This window comes from Arachis ipaensis, chromosome B10 (assembly GCF_059453495.1).
Source record: "Arachis ipaensis isolate K30076 ecotype BB chromosome B10, ASM5945349v1, whole genome shotgun sequence".
In the NCBI taxonomy this organism is placed as follows: domain Eukaryota; kingdom Viridiplantae; phylum Streptophyta; class Magnoliopsida; order Fabales; family Fabaceae; genus Arachis; species Arachis ipaensis.
In genome coordinates this window covers 150,925,106-150,945,863 of record NC_142435.1, presented here as the reverse complement: position 1 = coordinate 150,945,863, position 20,758 = coordinate 150,925,106, and the positions used below count along the sequence as shown (strand labels likewise).

Here is a 20,758-nt window from a genome sequence, read left to right as displayed (position 1 = left end):
GGAAGAAAAAACCACAATTTTGGCTTCGATCCCACATTCACACATATCATCAAATAGTCAAATAATATAAAGTAAATGCCCTTTTCGGTCCCTAACCATTTGCCCGATAGACTTTTCACCCCCTAAAAAATCTAAACACCCAAATCGATCCCTAATAATATATGTTTGCTGCTATGATTTTACTGTTAAATTCAAAATTTGAGTATACCTCTATAACACGCTACTTTGTTTATGCCTGTATGCTTTTTTGTGTATAATCCAAAATGCTGAATAAATCAGAAAAATCACGGGAAATATAACTAGATGAAGAATAAGAATGAAAGCTAATACATCCAACTTCATTATAATTAGATTGCTATTGTACACAAGTCTAAAAGTATTCAAGAGCGAGCCGCTATCATATGATACATTATCTGGTGAAAAGCATGAAAAACTTCACCATTCTTGCATAACTTCTATATAGTTTCCCGTTGTCTGCCAGCATAACATAATCTAGATTAGATGGCAAACAAATACGTAGTTTCCTGTCATTGGAACAGTGTATTTAGTATGCTGCTGAGTACTATAATGCGAAGAACCCTACACCAACTAGTGTAGCTCTTCAATTATTCTCGTCACAAGTCCCACAGCGATTGTTCTACCTGAAGATCTTAGGGATACCCTGCCAAGAGCTTTACAAATTGAGACATCTACTACACAAACTGGCTCCTGCAAAGTTACCTGAAATAAGAAACAAGCAAAGTCATTCAAGTTTTCTGAGTCCCTGAAGTGATTGACACCAACAGAATTAGGAAGTTCTCTGTTATTTATTCACCTCAATTACTGCACTTTGCTTTGCAGTGAGACAGCGAGGTGACTTTTTGGTCACCTTACCAGTCTTTGGATCAAGTATTGATGATATTCTTGAAACCCTTGCAGGCTCCTTTGCATGGTGTATATGAAACTCCAACTGCATATATGGAAAAGGATGGTTCACTTTTTTTCCCCACGAAAAACAGAAGTTGGATAATAAAGTGCAAGGATATGCCATATCACTAATCATTATTATAGCACACACCTGAGAACCCATCAATACAGGGCTTGCACCATCCAAAACAAGCACTTTCAACTCCAAATGATTAGAAACTGCAACAGGAAAGTCAGGATGGCATAACACACCTCCTGCAATCACATTACTTCCATCAACACCTTGCAATGTTACAGATACATTATCTCCGGCCCTTGCAACACTGCAGGCATTAGAGTCACGCTCCAATGAGCGTACTGTTCCCATGACGGCTGCAGGCATAACTAAGACCTACAATTTATAAAATAGTTACAGAAAGGAACATTGTTTAAATTCATGTCATCCTAGCAGAAATTCAGTGTGTTTCAGATAACTACAAAATACTTCTGATTTAGAGATAATTAGATGTGTTCGTTCAATTTTTTTCCGCTGAGGTCCATAACACTACCCAATTTTATACCTTTGATCCACTCCGAAGAGCTCCTGCTTCCAGTTTACCACAAGCAGACACCTGTCCAAGTGTGGGTGATTTGATGACATCACATATTGGCATTAGCAGAGGTTTCAAGTATTCTCTAGTAGGTGGTGGAAGTGAGTCAATTGCATCTAACAAATATGGTCCGTTATACCTGTTTCACAATTGACACAACATAATTTCTTAGAACTAAGGCATACAATTGAAAAAATAAAATCAAAGTAGCGTGCTAAGAAAAGGTTATCACACCAAATACAAGCCTAGATTGTGAGGAATGGAAGTATCCAAATTACACCAAGGATGCTACCAAGCTATGGCAGTATTCATAAGCCTTCTGACTAAATTAAATAAATAAAATACAATACCAGAGTATCTATTTGATTGATCACTTACTTTTTCTCGTCTCAACTTCTTGCTTTTTCATTATTCTCATTAAAGGTTAATGCTAAATTCACAAAATCATGCCAATCAGCTTAATTTCATATGGCATTTGATATTTTTGCCGTATTAATCTATCATTATATTTTCAGCGCTAAAATTTGCATAATATCAAGGAGAGGGAATAGATTTAAAAAAAAAAGTATTACAGAGAAAAACTTGGTGCTTAATCATTTTTTTTTTGGGTGTACAGGTGTTTAATCATTTATTTATTTGAGCAAGTATTGCTGCTTCAGTGCCTGTCAGCATTTTATTTTCATACTCAATTTGTTGCCTGCCAAGACAAATCAAGATCAGACAGAGTAATCAGAAGGCGTACCAGCTTTTAAAACTAGCGTCAGAAGGGGATGCGACCAAATTTTGATTTTCCATTGCACTCATAGGAATCCATGACACACAAGAATCTTTGAAACCACAAGTGCGCAGAAACATTCCCAACTGCTGTCTTATATAATCAAATCGATCTTTGGCATACGCTACTGTATCCATCTTATTCACTGCAACTATAACCTGGTCAACACCAAAGCTTCTAATAAGTTGTGCATGCTCCCTAGTTTGTCCCTTGCCACCATCCATACCAGCTTCAAATGAACCACGTGAAGCATCTATGACAAGAATTGCAGCATCAGCCTGTGTTGCTCCAGAAATCATGTTTGGCACAAAATCTTTATGCCCAGGGGAGTCAAGAACCACAACATGATATTTCTTAGTGTCAAAATAAGCAACAGCCACTGTCATAGTTATTCCCCTTTCCCTTTCTTCAGAGCTTTCATCAAGTGCCCAAGCATAAGCAAAGGATCCTTTGCCCTGATCAACAAAATAAGGGAACAGATGCTGGTGCATCAGTAACAAGCTTTATGACTACAAAATGAAGCTCACCATGACCTTACCTGTATTTTGGCCTCCTTTTCAAATTTGTGCATTTGTTTTTGGGAAATCCGTCCCAATAGGTGAAGTAACCTACCTGAGAGTGTTGATTTCCCAGAATCAACATGTCCAACCTAAAATTGACAAATTTAACCATGAGATATTGGTTCCCACAAATATTATTTTTCCTAAAACATACAAAAGAATAGTCCATTGACATACAATTGCAAGATTCAGCTGAGTCAACGTATCTTCAGCTTGTTGAGGTAGCATCCATTTTTCAGGTTTGTAAGAAACTTGTGGACGAGATCCCTTAGAGTTAGTATTATCTGAACTCCCAGATCTTACGTCCACAGCTATTTTGTTGAAACTGCTGGAAAGACTTTCGGATTTTCCGTCTTTGATAGAAGAGAAATTAATTGCATCACTACCTTTGACTTCAGGCATTGCAGATGAACTACCAGCCTTTCCTTTGCTTGAGCGAATATCAAGTGTACCATTTTTCTTATTCACATTTGAAGTTTTATCACTAGTTTCCAGATGAACTGCTGGCTTCTTTGAAAGTTTGCTCTCAGCTGACCTATCCTGCCTACCCTTTTGCATTAGTGATGTTAAATTCTCTAAACTTTCAACATTTGATTGAACAGAATGGTCATTATTCATAATTTTGTCTGCAAGCATAAGAGGAAGACGAATGACTAAATATAACACTTATGAACAAGAAACTAAAATGTTAACAGAAGAAACCTGGTTGAAGGATGGATACCTTTTGAAGCTGTTTTGGAAGAACGTAGACCAGTATACACTACATCATCAGGGGATGGAACATCAAACTTGAAAGGAGCTGCATATAAAGAAAAAAGAGCTATATAACTGCTACTTAGAGAAAAGGGGTAAAAAATAATGTTTGCTCTCATGATAGGAGATGCAAGAAGTAAACATAGCATGAATCATCAAACAAATACTATACTTCAAATAATAAAATTTCTTTTATTTTAGTTCTATTACTTAACACCCAAATATCATAGAAACTGTTCTAACTCTACACACATCCTGAATCAAGACTTGGGAAGACCTATGTTTAAATGGGAATGGCTTTTAGTATTAAAAGCCTTATGACATTCATGAAATTCTCCTTGAACATTCCCATGCTTGCACAAGTTACTGGCATCTGTCTGAAAACCATCATCCTGCTTGGGAAGTAATACAACCTCTTTTGGATTCTGTTTTGGTAATGAAGCAAAAAGAGACCTGGCCAACTTGGATGCTCCAGATGTTTTGCTTATGTCTTCAACTGCATCACAGAGATTGTTCAATGGGTTATAGGTATATCATGGCCATTGTGGAAAACCTAGCACTATGCAATCAGGGGTGTATAGAGGAAGGCATGAGTTATATTCTATGGCTCTCCCCCCCCCCCCCCCCCCCCTTTTCTTTCCCCCAAAAACCACAAATGAAAGGCAACTCCTTTATCAGAGAGGCATCCTCCTTAAGGTACTTAGACATGGCCATACAATGGGAGTTTCCTTTTCTAATTAACAAAAACAGGAAACCCTTGATCATTCATGGTTTAATTTCTCCATACATCTAATCCTACCATCCTAGATAGTTGAGAGGAAAGAAACAAATTTAACCACTCCAATTTTTCGTCATCCACTAGCATGCTTGGTCTTCAAGGTTCACATATTAACTTGTTTTTCAAAGTGATAAAAAGCTAAAAATTTTAAACTTCAAGATATTCCGATTCTTCTTTGAATATAAAAACAGCATGAAGCTAGGCATTTTTGTCGTCACCCATACTATGTCATACAGGAGAGGGGAACAGACAATAACTTAGGCTGTGTAAAAGAATTGTTCATCATACCAAAAGACATTAAAAAAACAAAATAAAAAACCTGGCTGTAAACTAAACTATTCTATTCTTCAATTGTCGGAATACCGAATTACCTGTTTGTTTAATATTGGATGTACCAGTGTTAACAAAGTCACGGCGTATAACACCACAAATATCACAAGATGTCATACTCTCATCATTGTCATACGTGCAAATGGTGCATCGCCAAACCCCAGGAGGTCTCGGTGTCTCTTGCTTTGTTTCAGGTACCTCTCCTGTTGGAGAAGAAAAACATTAGGACTTCTGCAAACCCAAAATAATTCAACAAACCACTCCAGAAACCAATCTATAGATCTTAACCGGAACTAATTGCTTAATTCATGCCACCCTTCCTTTAGTTTGATTTTTTCTCCTTGTTAATTATTATAAGTCATATGATATAACACATTAAAGTCGCTGCCACCAACAGCATTGAACATGCAGGGAAAAAAATGTGGAAATGTCAAATAATTACAACTAAATAGTTACTAGCTGAACCCAACATACTCAAATTGCAAGAACATGCATAATACGCCAAAACAAACCGAAAGAAAATATATATGAACTAACCATAGTCTTCATAATAATCATCATAGTCGTCATATTCATCGCCATAATCATCGTCGTAATCGAGTCCGTAGTTTACCTTACGAGGCATGGTTCCAGGATATAATACTATTACTGACCACAAAACCACACAGAACATCAATTAGAAAATAAACAAATTTGAGAAACCTTGAAATTCAAATAAAAAAATCTTGCTTTCAACGTAACTAAGCTCGCTTTGTACCTGTATTAGTAGGTAAGAAAAGAGGGAGGGAGGGTCAATAAAGAGTTAAGAGTTCGAGGGAGTAAAAAGAGCCATGTGAAAAGGCAAGGCTTTAGAGGTTATGACGGCAGCTAAGGCCGCATTAACGGAAAGGAGAAGAAATTATACGAAGGATAGAGGAATTGATGTCTCGGAAACCCTTAAAAGGGGAATGAAGATGAAGAAGAAGAGTTGTGGAGTGAAGGAAACAGACAAGGGAAAGTGGTACAGAGAAAGAGATAGAGAGAGGGTGGTGGTGTTCCGTGGATCGGAGCAACCACGCTATGCGGCGAGCGAGATAGAGCTGTTAATCTCTGGTTCCCATATCACTCTTCCTCTTGCCTTATTTTTTATCTGCTTTTTCGCTTTTATACAACTCTTAAATTTACACTTAAAAATATATTTTGTTTAACAAAAATATTATTTTTAGTTTTAACGGACTGAGTGTAAAAACTTTGTATACAGTTTAATTATATGTTTTTTTTATAATTATTTATGCAGAGATATAAAAAATAATTATTTTTATTAATGTGAAATTATATAATTAAAGACATATTTAAAATTATTTTATACTAAATTTTTATCTATTATTTTTATTAAAATATATTTTTATTTATACTTTGTTTGGATTAAGAGAATATAAAAATATGTAAAAAAAAGATAAAAATATAAATTTTTCATTGTTTGAATGAAAAAAGAAAATGAACTGAAAAAAAAAATAATGTGAGATTCATCAAAATATTTTTTCTAAAAAATGAGATAAAAATGAAAAAAAAAAGTGTAAATAAGTATAAAATTATTAATTTATCTTTTGATTAATTAAAAAAATAAGACATAAAGGTTTTTTTTTCTCTTATTTTTTTTATTTAAACAAATTTTTTTTTTCTTCTTATTTCCTTTTTTTTATTTTTTTCTTTCATTTTTTATTATTTATCCAAACAAAGTGTTAAATATTTTTTTCTCAATGACGAATGAGCTCTTAAAGTAAAGAATCAAATTTGATTGCATTAGAAGTCACCAAAAAAAAAATTGATTGCATTAGGGAAAAACATGTGTGAATTTTTTGTTCGAGATTTTTTTCTTTTAAAAAAATAAGAAGGGCATAAGAGTAATTACAGATTTGAAAAAGAATGAAAGTTGGAGAAAATGGAGAGGCAAAAGCAAAGAACGTTCACGTTCCCGCCTAATTTGCTCCCTCACAGTGGCTCTCGCTCTCTCTCGCATTTTCTGTTCTGTGTCGCTGGAAGTGGAAGGTAGGGCAAAATGGGAATACAGGGTTTGTTGCCGCAGTTGAAATCGATAATGGCTCCGATTCACATAAAGGAGCTTGAGGGGTGCTGTGTTGCGGTGGACACTTATTCATGGCTCCACAAAGGCGCACTCTCTTGCAGCACCCACCTCTGCAAAAACATTCCCACAACCAGGTCGCTCACTCACTTACTTCACTTTCTGTACGGCTTCTGCCATTTATTTATTGATATGGTTTCACTCAGATTCTTATCTATATCAGGCACATTGACTATTGCATGCATAGAGTGAATTTGCTGCGCCATTTTGGTATTAACCCCATTCTTGTATTTGACGGTGGACTTCTACCCATGAAGGCCGAACAAGAGAATAAGCGTGCCAGGTACCTTTCATATCTCTACTACTTAGGAACCTCACATTTCCATTATCCTATTCCTAATTTGCCACTGCAACTATACAAGCACAGGGTAAGAAAGGAAAATTTTGCGCGAGCTGTTGAACATGAGTCAAATGGAAATAACACTGCTGCTTTTGAGTGCTACCAGAAAGCTGTTGATATTTCACCTCTCATTGCGCGCGACCTAATTCAGGTAGTTGCCTGTTATATTGCGTTTGGTTAACATAACAGAAACAATTACATTCTTGTCCTGAATGTTTTATGCCATAGGTATTGAGGCAGGAGAATGTGCAATATATTGTAGCTCCTTATGAGGCTGATGCTCAGATGGCTTTCTTGGCCATTAGTGGACAGGTTGATGCAGTTATAACTGAAGATTCTGATCTTATACCATTTGGATGCCCAAGGGTCAGTATATTATCCTTTGATTTATTTAACATTATATGTGTTACTGATTTCTTTTTCTTCCTACTTTGATATGCTTACTTGTTTTTATTTAGATTATCTTCAAAATGGACAAGTTTGGACAAGGAGTTGAGTTTCGGTACTCCATGTTACAGAAGAATAAGGAGCTTTGTTTTGAAGGATTTGACAGGCAAATGCTTCTCGAAATGTGTATCTTGAGTGGCTGCGACTATCTTCAGTCCCTGCCAGGTATGGGCCTGAAAAGAGCTCATGCAATCATTAAAAGATTTAAAACTTATGACAAGGTAAGTCCGGCTCATGCACTTGACAGCATAATTATTCATTGGGAAGGCAAAAAAAAAGAACAAAGAAAAGTATGTTCTGGTTTCCCCATGTTTACAGTTTAGACCCTCCTAGCCAGTCAAGCCTAACTACTTAAATTCTACATGAATCTGATGACAATATTTCAGGTTCTTAAGCACTTGAGATACAGTGGTGTTTCTGTGCCTCCCTTATACGAAGAGTCATTCAGGAAGGCTATATTGACTTTCCACTTTCAACGGGTGTATGATCCAATTAATGAAAATGTTATTCATTTGTCGAATATACCTGATGATATTTGCGACGAGTTAGATTTTTTAGGCCCATATCCTTCAATTTTAAGGGGTTCTGTTACCATGTTATATCTGTATAGCACTGCTCTGTTATATTCAATTATCTGATACACTGAAATCATACCTTAACCTGGTATACATCACTGCCAAAAGATATAGCACAAGGCATAGCAAAAGGAGATCTCGATCCATTTACCAAAATGCCATTTGAGGTACTCCTTAGTTTCTTCCTTATCTGATGTTTCCTGACTTTATACTACAAGGGAGGCAAATCATTACCTTATATGTTTTCCATGAGAAAAAATGATGTTACTTTCAGCCGATATTATCACTCAGCATATTCAGTCAATATACTGTGATGAACATTGTTATGGGCACAAAAAGTGTTAAACAGAAAGAATTGTTTGGAGGTCCTTTTGGCTGATATTTATTTCCTATGGCAGGGGGCGATTCTTAATCCCGGATTAGCAACTGCTGGAACTTCACAATTTAAAACTATTCATTCTGAAAGTGTGAAGAAAAAGATTGATCTGCCTGTGCAAAAGAATCTCTTGACTAAGTATTTTTGTATCCTCCTATCTGAAGTATCTTTCTTTGTGAATTTCAATCGATTTAGCATATTTCAAACAGTTGGAAGCAAGGTGTCATTCCATAGCTCACAGGCATACTGCCTGATGATTTAGCTTCCAATTAAAAAAAAAAATAGATGAGAATACATAACATTCAATTCAAAGTAGTTGTGATGGGGCGACAAAGTTTATATAAACTACAAAAAACTGGTGGAATTTAAGCTCAAATATTTTTTTTACCCCGACATAATGCTAATGTTTTCTACCCTGTTTCTTTTACTCCTTAAGTTGTTTTTCCTTAACCTTGAAAAGGTTTTGCATCTGTTGAAGCAAAAAGGAATTTCAGAGCACCTCGGGTACAACCCACCCCTGCTAATCATGGTACATTTGATTCCTCTTTTATCAATTCTATGGATCATGAAACTTCAGAGGCTACAGCTAGCAAGACAAAGAACTCCACTGCCACTTTAGTTGACTCCGAGAATTCGGACCCTGACAGTAGCCCTCCTCCTGCAAATGACTTTGTAAGTTGCCTGACCTAACTATAAACCTGTGTTCATATGTAGCCTGTAGTTATTTCTTTTAAATATATATACTTATCACTTCCTTTCTTTCTTTCTTTCTTTCTTTCTTTAGATTGAAAACAGCTTAGCAACCAATTTTTCTGAGTATATGAAATCTCCATCTCATGGTATGTATATAGACTTGTTAATTTCCTTTAGATGCAAAAATGTTATCCGTTATGCCTCTCCATGTGTTAGTTGATACTCATTTCATTTTCTGGGTGTTTTAAGTTTCTATGGTGGATGAAAGAAACAGAAGTCCTGAAAATACAGCACTACGACAAGTTAGGCAGCCAATTCATAAACCCTGTGTGGGGTTGCATAAGGAGCATGAGCGTACACTTGTTCAAGACACGATTGAGTCAAAAACCAAGGAGGTTACAAGAAAGGTAATTGTAAGGAGTGCTTATTTTCAGCACAACAAAGTAGAAAAGAATGATTATGATGATAAACAAGCTCACCCGTCTGAAGCTGGCACTTTAATTGGTGAGGAAAAAAATTCCATATCCGACGGTGATTCAAGTGGCAATCTTGTGAAGAATAATAAAGACTTGAAGAGGAAAACCTCCCCTAATGACAACATTCAAAATGTATAGTTTTCGCATTTTGAACTTTATTTTGTTTCCTTTTATTAGAGTTTGCTATTATATTAATATACTGGTTGTTCTAATTCATCCAGGAAAATTTGCTGCCGAGGTCTATTTGTCCTACATCACCCCCTCATGATAATGGTAACTTTCACCTTTATTTTGCCAACTATATATTCTTTACGCTGTGAATTGTTTCCTGAATTTCAATGAGATCCTGTCTTATGTGATTGTTACCATTGTATATTTAATTATTTATTATGAGGTAGTATTGATTATCACGCTATTTCAGCAATTAATTTTTTGCCTCTATATATATATGTACATCTTTTTAGGTTACTCTGATCACAATGTTGATACATCACATGGAAAAAATAATAACGGTGAAGAGAAATTCGGTGTAAACATTTCCCATCTAGGCCATTATTCAGAAATAGCTGAGAAATCTGTAGAAAGATTTGCCTCCGTGATCTCATCCTTCAGATGCTCTTCTGGCTCTCGTGCCAGTGGTCTCCGTGCTCCTCTAAGAGATGTTCGGAACAGTTGCAATAACAGGTAACGTATGAATTAATTGTCCCTTTGACTTTTGTACTTTATGCTGATATACCTGCTGACCTCAGGCCAACAAATGTGGATTTCGGACAATATGCATACGTGTCAAAACAAAGGAAGACCAGCAGAATTAAACTTGATTGAAGATCATGTTATCCTTTCAACACCATCCTACCTTGCCCAGGCCCTGTATTGAATTGATTTTCATCGGGAACTGTAAATTGTATTCCTGATTTAATCACCCGTTTTTTCTTTTCTTTTGGATTGTTTGCATTGTATTCCTTCATTTAGTATATGACGGAGTATATCACTCTGTCCATCATTTTCATTTATTCATACCAACTATGGAATACAAATGTTAACCTTTTCTGTTTCGTATTCATAGTCATACTCTTGATCTTATTAAGTTCACTATTCACGTACAATTGCCAATCTTAAATCTGACTGTCATCTACAATTTGTAGAATGCTGTACTTAGCTTTAAATTTATTGGTCCCTTGCCTCCTTTAAATTGGGTAAACAGTTCAGGTTACAAGTTGAAGACTTAACTGATACATACAGTAGGTATTAGCAGACAATTATGGTAGTATGGCAATCACCTGAAAAACATAATATCAATATCAAGACAAGAGCTTCCAAAACTTTCTGGCCTACAAATAGTTAAAGGTGAGAGAAGGGTATCAGTTAAGTTGATCGTGTTGATGAATGATCTGCCATGTTACTTAAGAGATTGACAACATCATCTGAGGTTTTGAGTAAGTAGCGTGCACTTGATCTCTTGCGTGCAACAGCACAAGAGAAGTAATTATCGCCTTGAAGATCGAGCACTGAAGAGCCCTCATGTAGTGATGTTCTATCATGATAAGTTGGTATCCATGGATCGCCCCTTGCATGATCGATTTCTAACTTTTCTATGGTTGACATTGAACGTTGCTTCTTATAGCGAGCTGCCTTGGACCCATTTTTGCTGACTGGAAATTTTGTCAGAGGTGATGACCTTAAAGAATTGGAAGGCATAGCTCTTGCTAATGGTGATGATTCACAAGGAAGCTCTGGTTCAAAAAATTTATAGACATCTTCATCCTGAAAATAGTTATTTCCAGCAATAAATTTGTAAATCATCAATTTTCTTTCAAGGATTGTAATTCATCACTTTAATCTTCTAGATTAGCTATAACACATGTCATTTTATCTCAAAACAATATTTCCCTAGAGATTCTCATTTCAAGAATAACAAACAGTTTCATGGAAAATGTTAGATTTCTGATTATGGCAACCAATCTGCAGTCAAGATTTTTCATCTTCTCAATTATTAACCCTAATAGATCCCAAAAACACAATGTCACAACTAATGACAGAAACATCAAATAACAAGCACCTTTGCTAGAAAGTGCCCGATGCATAAGACATAATCAATTGGAGCCTTCATTCCTTTATCATGAACGATCTCTCCTAAGATGCGATCAATAGCTGCTCCCTATATCAAAGTTGGAAAGCAAAAAATGAGTGCCGAGAGAAATAAGGCCTCTGAACAGAGAAAGCTAGAAGGGAGTCCCACTAGCCAACGGAATTTTGTACCTTTGAGACACCAATTGCCCTGACCTCAACAGATCGACCACCTTGGACAACGTCAAGAGATGCATTGGATATCGGTCCTGTCCAAAGATGCTGAAGCAGATCTCTTGCTTGAAGCCTTCCAAACTCAATATCTGACATTCATAAGAAATTAGAAATTTAACCATTAGAGGCTCTCAATCTCCACGGAAGGGGTAGAGAGATGATTCTTGTCAGCATAAATATATTGTTTGAAGAAAATCAGTAAGTTGAAATTGAAAAGGGAAGAAGGCCAAGTTACTGACATACCTGCATACTTGTAATTCCATACAACTGAAGTCTCACGAAGCTCAAAATGAGACCGCGGAGTTCTTTCGGTAAAATACTCAAAAACATGCTGCATTTTTTTATATAGTTATGAAAAATCAAACTTGGAATAAAAAATATAAAATTTAAGTGTTGTGATACAATATACCTTTACGCTATCAACCCAATCCATATGTAAATTTTCAGGCATGGTTGTCATCCATTCACCTGACGTATGTCGTAGAAACATCCCATTTTCTGCTGCTAACCACATATTGTATTCCCTGAAATTCTGTAGAAAAATGTAGTTAGTCCACAAACAAATGTTGCTGCCGATAATCCTAAAACAGATGAAATATTCTGGAGAATACTTTGTCCAGGACAGTTCGATCACTCCCACTCAGAACAACAATTGTTGTCTTTGGATCATCAGACAACTTCTTTAAAGGCTTCTTTATATTTGGGTGCAATTTAAGTTCCATTTCTCTAATTTGACCACCCCTTCCAAGGGCATCCACTGGTTCTGTCAAAGTGGCATTGAAACCCTGCAGTAAAGCAAAATGGTATGCTGCTGAAAAGTATTTCACAAGGATATCAAAAATAACTTATCAAAAGCAAGTTTTCTCAACTTTACAAAAGACAAGTGGAAGCAGATGTGTCTTGATGTCTGTATCTCTTAACATATGCAGTGCACTTATATTTGTGAAATCAAGTTGATTTCTATAGCAAATTCAAGCATAAAATATATTGCACAAAATAGGGTGAAAATTCTGGAAGAGATTAGTGTTGGGTGATCTAACAGACTACCAGTATAATTAATCGGTTATTGGATTTTGAGTAACAATCAACTGCCACTTCCTTGGGAAGTAATGGTGGAACTTGTCTTGTCCTAAGCTGCGCTTCGACAATCGTATCATTCAGTTCACTGAGTAAAGAAAAAATGAGCTAGGATGAATAAAGATTCAATGCAAAAGAAGTGGTCTTGAACACTAGTTCAGGTCAAATACTTCCAACTTATTTACTTCTTACATTTAATAATGCATGTATCTAAAAATAAGAAACTTTCAACTTTTGCTGTAATGCATTAGACCATTGTCCTCATCAAAACAGTATAGAAAGTAGGTTATTAGCAACTTCAAGGTATCAAATGTTGGCATCTGTGACTTTTCCACTTCATTTTTTCTATTGCGGGTAGGAAAGCGGATTTAGAAGGAAAATGAAGAACAAAAGAGAATTGATTCAAGAAAATAAATGCATTGTTAAAGGTTAAAACCTCACAAAAGTTGCTGCCCATTCTTGTGAAGTGTGAGTCGTCACGTGCTTGAAGTTAACTAGATGCCGTTTTTCTCTTTCATCGGCTGGCATATCCAGTGCATAACCAATAGAAGCAGCAACCTCTGTGACATTCCATGGATTTACCAAGATAGCACCAGCACCAAGAGACTGTGCAGCACCTGCAAACTGATAACCAATAAAGAATTCAAAATTATTTGAATGGTACTGAAGGATTAGTGACCTAATTATGTTATAATAAAAATGAAATAAACCCTTCTTTATGAAATGTTTCCAGATAGACACTAATTGTAAAGAAGATAAGGTGTTCTTATTTGATCCATCAAGAAGCTGAGCATCAACTCTGTTCTTAGTTCATACCCATCTGTCAACGCCCATTTATCACATATGTACATATCAACACTCAGTGGTCTACATGGAAACTACTAATGACAATATATATATATATATAATTGAGAGGTTGATAATTCACATAGGACAAGTGTGTCATGCTTCATTTAAAAACATAAATTACCTCACTTAAAATGAGAACCCCTTTCTTAGAAGCTTGACATGCAACGAATTCATAGCTGACAAGATTCATTCCATCCCTTAGAGATGTAACAAGTGCTACATCTATACCACATGTTAGTTAGAGTGATACTGATACATATCATTGATGCTCAATCCTTATATTAAACTAATTAGGATAACCGTCACTACATAATAGTGATTGAAAAATGTCAAAACCATCTTTTAAGTAGAGAAACATGAATAAATTTCAAATATAACATATATACACTGAACCTGATTCAATATAGAACCCAAATTCTTAAATGCATAAATAAAGAAAAAGGAGAACCAAAAATCCTTGCATTTGTATGACAGGAAGTATATTATGTGATCCCTTTGTACAAATTTTTATTCTTTTTCCTTTCTATTTACCATGCATTTATTGCCTTAGTTTTAGGGGTCTTGTTCAAAATATTTCAAGCAAATATGAACTTCTTGCACTGAAGTTATCCTTTATTCTTGATGAATTCAGTACAAAAAATATTAAATATTAATAGATTCTATGTGTTAGCGAGAAGATACAATATATTATGAGCAGAGAAAGAGTTTCTCAAGATAATGAAATTTATTTTCAAATTTGGATCTTTTACCATCTAGATATCATACTGCTTGCTAAAATAAATAAATAAATAACTTAGAAAAAATAAGGACAACATGGGATAAATCTTGTATGTTATTGCAGAAAATGAGTACCAGTAACAGCATAAAGTGCACATAATGCATAAAAGTCAAGCGATCGATCCTGTAACAACAGAAATAGATGGTTCAGAAATCTTCACATGATCTGCTAAATAACAGCAGCTTTATGTTCTCAAAAAAAGAAAATGCAAGACTTTGCTATAACTAGTGTGTGCAAATAAAGAGAAGAAAGCAAGTCAAAATGCATGAGCAGAGTGTGCAAATAACAGCTAGAATAATTGTTTGAAAATTGTCCAATAAATTATATTTGAATTTTAAGGAAGAGTGGTTTTCTAGTGATGGAATTGTAAAAAGACTAATTGATCGCGTACTATAAAATCTTGTAAGAAGAGATCTCATAAGACTAACCAGATGGTGTATTGGAACAGCCGTAAGGGTTCCAAATCTTCCATTGATGCGGCCAACAATCTCATGCACCTGACTTGTAAGCTTTTGATCTGTCAAAGCATTCAGTAAACAAATCTTAATTAATACAGATAAAGAAGATACTGGTATGCCAAGAAGAAGAAGATACAAGAGGAAAAAGAAAGGAAAATAGAAGGACTTTTTGTTCATTTCCAGTTTACATTTACTGTATCACATGTCTTCATAATTTTGTGAAGGAAAACTGATAACAGGAAACAAGAAAGGTAGAATGGAAAGAAGAATGATAAACAACAACCAAATAGGCCCAATATGTGAAAACAGGAAATAACATAATTTTAGACAGAAAAATTGTAACCAATTAAGATCACAAAAGTGACCATAGAGAGCAATGCCTTTTAAAGAAATAAAGAATTATTTGTTGTTAATGTTTATTAAAAACCATACGGTATGATAGGCAACATTTGCCTCAGCCTACAGAAGTTGAATCCAATTCTTACTCTTTTAGAGAATATGACAAAATGTCCTAAAGAAACTCCAAATATGAACGGTATCTGAACCATAAAATATAAGTGGCAACAAATAAAATAAGATGACAAGCAAATTAAGACAAAAATGCATGTATATATGTATCTAAAGAGTAAAAATATAAATTAATTGATAAATACGATTCAAGTAATAACTAACATGCCTAAAGAAGAAACATACAATCAGGAACATCTGTCCTAGTTGGTACAGCAATTTGCAACAAGACAACTTTATCACGCCAGCGTGGGTTCTCCTCAAGGAACTTTTCAAATGCCAATATCTTCTGCGGAATTCCTTTTATCATATCAAGACGATCAACGCCCAACATTACCTGATTATTAGATTATAACATAAAGTTATTCAAATTATGCACATTTATCAGCAAAGCAAACATGGAAATCAAGGAATGGTTGCAACAACTCCAAACTATTTTTGGCATATAAAGCTCTCACCTTTCTGCCTGCAAATCTTTCTTTCAGTTCTTTCATGTGCTCCTGGACTTCAGGGAGTTCAAGGGCTCGAATAAATCGATCAGAATCAATCCCAATAGGAAACTGAATTTCCAAACTCCCAAAAAATAAAAAAGTTCATCATGAGAAGGAAATTAGTGAGTACATATTCATTTGTATTTATTTAATGCAGGTGAACATTCTGCAGAATAGATGATATTCTAGCTATGCTGTGAGATGTATAGAAAAGATAGAAAACATAAGAATTTTTACCGCAGCCACACGAGTTAGCTTCCCTTGATCTTCTACTCCTTCAGGTGTCCCTTCAAGCCCAAGAATGCGAGTACAAGCACTTACAAAATGTCTGGCATAATCATAAGTATGGAATCTGGGATGCAGGCAGATGCAAATATTAAAATCACAATAGAAAGACATGGGTCTTGAAAGTCATAAGATACACAGCCTCAAATAATAAATAGATAAGAAAGTTTAATTAATTTTATTTTGACAGTTTTGCTTAATTGCCTTCAGAAAACTAGTAAATAACAAAAATTTGACAACACTGAGATGCAAAAATAACTTACCCCACCAAGTCAGCAGCAAGTACAGATCTCAATAGCTCTGTTCTTGATGGCAGAGTCCTATGTATTTCCGAGGAAGGAAAAGGAGTATGAAGAAACCAGCCAACTTTCATTTTGTCATTGTATTCTTTTAAACATTTTGGAAGGAACATTAGATGGTAATCATGGCACCAAACAACATCTCCCTCCTTATAGTACCTATTTACTACATCAGCAAACATCTGGTTTGCCTTCTTATATGCATCAAATTGAGATTGGAAGCTGCGAGTGGTAGCAAGTCTGTCTTCTTGTGGAAGCCCAAGATAATGAAAAAGAGGCCATAAGATGTTGTTGCAGTAACCGTTATAGTATTGATTCACAATCTGCTCATCAAGAAAAACTGGAATGCATCTCTGCAGTTGACAATGCATAATTAGGAGGAGGATGACACATTAAGATATCGAGTATTTTCTTATCTTTGAGAATTATAAATTTAAGAAAAATTCAATGTGTGTGTGTGTGTGTGTGTGTGTGTGTGTGTGTGTGTGTGTGAGAGAGAGAGAGAGAGAGAGAGAGAGAGAGAGAGAGAGAGAGAGAGAGAGAGAGAGAAATTCATTACCATTTCAGCTAAAGCTTTAGTCAATGCTTTCTGCCCAACACCATCAGATACATTCACACCAGCCCACCCAATCCATCTAGTTTCAAACTCCTTTACACCTTCAACAGAGAAAAAGACAAAAAGCTTCATATATAACCTTCACGTTGACAATAGAAAGTTAGAAAGATTCTTATCATTGTTATGACCTGTATGAGATCATCAACAAAGGCAATTAAGCTGTAGGAAGTAAATACATAATAAAAGAATTAATTAACCACACTAAAACAATTAACGCAGAGATGACAAACTTTTTCTTGCCTAAAAGTGCACTGACTAGGCCGCCAACACTGATCTCAAGGTGGAATGAGTCCTCACCCTCCCTAACAGCTGAGACAGGCAACCTATTAGCTACCACCAACAACCGTTGTTTGCGTGGCCGCTCATCCGGCCTTTGACTTCTATCTGGAAATACTCTCGCAACAGCAAGTGCTTCAGAAATGTCTTCCTCATTGAGAGAATTAAAACTGTCACTCTCTGTTAACGAGTCACTATAAACTTGTTCCGCTTCTTTGTTGCCATCTCTTGTCTCCTCAAAATACTTGTTCGACTTTCTTAGCTCTCTCTCCCTCAGTAGCCTCTCTAATCTCGATCTGGGTGTTATAGGAATGCAGTTATAATTGTTCCCCCGCATATGCTTGGCCTGGAAGTTCTTCAAATTAAGGCATTTAGTCAAGTGATTTCCACAAAGCAATACAGTCATTTTAAAGTAAAATAGTAATTTTCCTACACAATATATCAAACAATTGACAGTGCTCAATCACATACTCAAACAAATCTGTTGCATTTTGATTTCAAACACAATGACATTCTAGTTATTTATCAAATGGGGAAGTCTCACTCAAAGGAACTAACAAGCATGCTGTTATAGTGTGATCCACGTATAATGCATTCAGTGAAACAAATAGCCTTTTTCATTATGCAATGAAAGAAATGATAAAAGAAAAATTACTGTTCAATAACTGAATGTGTACAAACAACCGATCCAAACTGACATAAATATAGAAATTTCGGGTTCTGCATTTAAAAGTCATAACTCGTAACAAACTAATGAGGACCAAAAAATAACGCTGTTTCCAAACAACATCCATTGTCACAAGAATAAACTAGCAGAGGCATGGAATGAAATGAAATGACAAGGTAAAAAAATGGAAATTCATTGTGAAATTGAAGGGGACAAAAACGAAAGCTTTACCATGGCCCATGTATCGGGAAGGTGTAACCTGATGAAATGCAAAGTGGCGATCTCTTAAGATGATATCACATGAATATCCGTTCCACAAGTGATGGAAATACGTGATGACCATAATAACGGAACATGAAGCTTATCCATCATAGTGTATGAATGTGATAAAAGGCATGCATGAGTCAAAGGAATTGAAACGAAAAAAGGAAAGCATCTAAATAAACTCCTGAGGCTTGCAAATGAAAACACTTGAGATGCATTGCCATTGACAATGCTCCTTTGTGGACTTTGAAATCAGACACCTCGCTTACACCTGTTTACGGCCAAAAAAGAATCATTGATATTGAAACAGAAACAATGGGTTACAAGCGCTGCATAATAATTAATAAACAATGATATGGACCCCACCAAGATACGATATTCTTGTTTCTTCTTCCCCTTTTCTTGGCCCGACTTCAGCAACTTCATTAATTAATAAATTAATTATATAACTATTGAACAGCGTGGAAATATGTATCAATTTTTTAATTACCAAAAAAAAATGTAGCGTTTCATAAAATATATATTATATAAAAAATAACAATAATTATAATATATAAAGTCTATAAGAGTAGGAAAAGATTGAGAAGTTACCCAGTTGGAGAGTTTTCAAAAGCATCAGCTATAAAGTGGAGGAAGTGACGAATCTTGATCACCGAACCAAAAGAAAAAAAAAACGGATGAATCTTGATGATATCTTAAAATATGAATAATTAATTTATAGCTAATTAAAAGTCTGCGAGGAAACGCATTACTTGATTTCTGTTTTCCTGGCAACAGTTCTGGTTCAAGAAATTGAATAGTGGATTTTCCATGATCTTCATGACACCGTTCTGCTTATGGCTATGTTGCAGCTACTTTCTGAAGTCTGAAGCGTGAAGGAATCTACGAGCGCAATATGTGAATTGAAGTAATCGCATAATGGAAATGTAGAGAAAACGAAGAACCCTAATAGCATTGATGTTGAGACTTGAGAATGCAACTACGCTATGCTCTGCTATGCTTTATGCTTATGCATGCAGAAAGCAGAACTATGGAGACCGAAATAGTAACTGAAATTCTCTCTCTATCTCTTTTTTTTTTTTGTCGTAATAGAAAATAAACGTGTGCAAGGGCCAGAAATGAGAGGCCCATATATAGGTTCTGAATGTTGGATATTGGGCTTAAATTGAATGCTAAATCTAAGCCCATTTAATGTTAGCCCAAGTCGGTAGGTAGGCCTAGATACCTTATAATTTAAGCTTGGGAAAAATAGAAAATCATAAAGGGCTTACTTCTGCCCAAAAATAAAAAAATAAAGGGTAAAGTATATTTTTTCTCCCTAAAGTTTGGCAAAAGTTTTAAAAATATGCCTAAGTTTTATTTTGTTTTAATTTTGTCCCAAAAGTTTTAGATTTGCATCAAATATATCCGTGACGGCTAAATGTTCAAAAAATTTAAGACCAATCTAACAATAATATATGAAAAATATGCTTGATTTGCTTGTGTTGAGGGTTGTTCTTATGAAATTGTTGTTAATCGGTCTTAAATTTTTTTGAAAAATTAGCCGTCAGGGGTATATTTGACGCAAATCGAAAATTTTTGGGACAAAATTGAAACAAAATAAAACTTAGGTGTACTTTTAAAACTTTTGTCAAACTTTAAGGACAAAAAATATACTTTACCCAAAAAAAAAGCGCTTATTAATCACGTGTCCTATGCTAAATAAAATAAAAATTAATTGGACCTAAAAACGAAAATTGACTGCAGGAATATTATATCTTTTTTTTGTACAAAGGAGACTTAAAGTTGAAAAAGGAAAAAACTAGCAAGCTCTAGGAAAATACGTTCCACAACAATCAACTAAAAGCAGCAAGAAATTTGACAGGGGGATTGTTCATAATAGGTTTTTTATTGACTTAAGTTCAGAATGAGGTTGGCTAACCCATCAGCTATTTGATTGGCTTCCCGGTAGACATGTCTCAGCTCCACTTTCTAGTTACGACTAAGGAGATTAGATATCCATCTAATAATACGCGTTAGAGTAAGATGCTTATCAGAGGAGTTTCTAATCATCTCAATAACACCTTTGGAATCAGAATCAACAATAAGCTTCTTGATCCCCCTCTTCCAAGCTATTTCCAGGCCTCGAAACATAGTAATAATCTCTGTTTCAATAGCCGTAACCTTATC

General features: G+C 35.3%; 3 protein-coding genes across 4 annotated transcripts; 1 reads left to right on the top strand and 2 right to left on the bottom strand.

The window, feature by feature from the left end:
- Positions 1-317: 317 nt before the first annotated feature.
- Positions 318-5,836, bottom strand: LOC107632148 (Translation elongation factor EF1A/initiation factor IF2gamma family protein). 2 transcript variants are annotated; one of them, XM_088487652.1, is made up of 12 exons: positions 5,450-5,836; positions 5,230-5,340; positions 4,734-4,895; positions 3,862-4,080; positions 3,553-3,630; positions 3,009-3,457; positions 2,810-2,920; positions 2,239-2,726; positions 1,467-1,635; positions 1,058-1,297; positions 815-949; positions 318-720 (listed from the first exon to the last, which is right to left on the bottom strand). In XM_088487652.1, exons 2-12 carry the CDS (start codon positions 5,315-5,317, stop codon positions 589-591), a joined length of 2,271 nt encoding a protein of 756 aa, XP_088343778.1. In that variant the 5' UTR covers positions 5,318-5,340; positions 5,450-5,836; the 3' UTR covers positions 318-588. The 2 variants fall into 2 exon arrangements, with proteins under 2 accessions (XP_088343778.1, XP_088343782.1); XM_088487656.1 differs by lacking the exon at positions 3,862-4,080 and having other exon boundaries at positions 5,450-5,835.
- A 741-nt stretch (positions 5,837-6,577) lies between these two features.
- LOC107634826 (5'-3' exonuclease family protein) lies at positions 6,578-10,808 on the top strand. The gene is made up of 14 exons (XM_016338240.3): positions 6,578-6,891; positions 6,978-7,097; positions 7,182-7,305; positions 7,383-7,520; positions 7,613-7,822; positions 7,988-8,163; positions 8,271-8,343; positions 8,575-8,698; positions 9,013-9,224; positions 9,337-9,391; positions 9,495-9,853; positions 9,943-9,994; positions 10,186-10,405; positions 10,471-10,808. Exons 1-14 carry the CDS (start codon positions 6,731-6,733, stop codon positions 10,544-10,546), a joined length of 2,100 nt encoding a protein of 699 aa, XP_016193726.2. The 5' UTR covers positions 6,578-6,730; the 3' UTR covers positions 10,547-10,808.
- LOC107632149 (alpha,alpha-trehalose-phosphate synthase [UDP-forming] 1-like) lies at positions 10,767-19,533 on the bottom strand. The gene is made up of 20 exons (XM_088487598.1): positions 19,342-19,533; positions 19,181-19,233; positions 18,557-18,860; positions 17,623-18,013; positions 17,326-17,423; positions 16,731-17,119; positions 16,420-16,534; positions 16,150-16,251; positions 15,878-16,028; positions 15,155-15,243; positions 14,801-14,849; positions 14,070-14,170; positions 13,536-13,723; positions 13,070-13,187; positions 12,634-12,807; positions 12,432-12,554; positions 12,266-12,353; positions 11,981-12,111; positions 11,781-11,879; positions 10,767-11,485 (listed from the first exon to the last, which is right to left on the bottom strand). Exons 3-20 carry the CDS (start codon positions 18,557-18,559, stop codon positions 11,087-11,089), a joined length of 2,808 nt encoding a protein of 935 aa, XP_088343724.1. The 5' UTR covers positions 18,560-18,860; positions 19,181-19,233; positions 19,342-19,533; the 3' UTR covers positions 10,767-11,086.
- Positions 19,534-20,758: the final 1,225 nt, after the last annotated feature.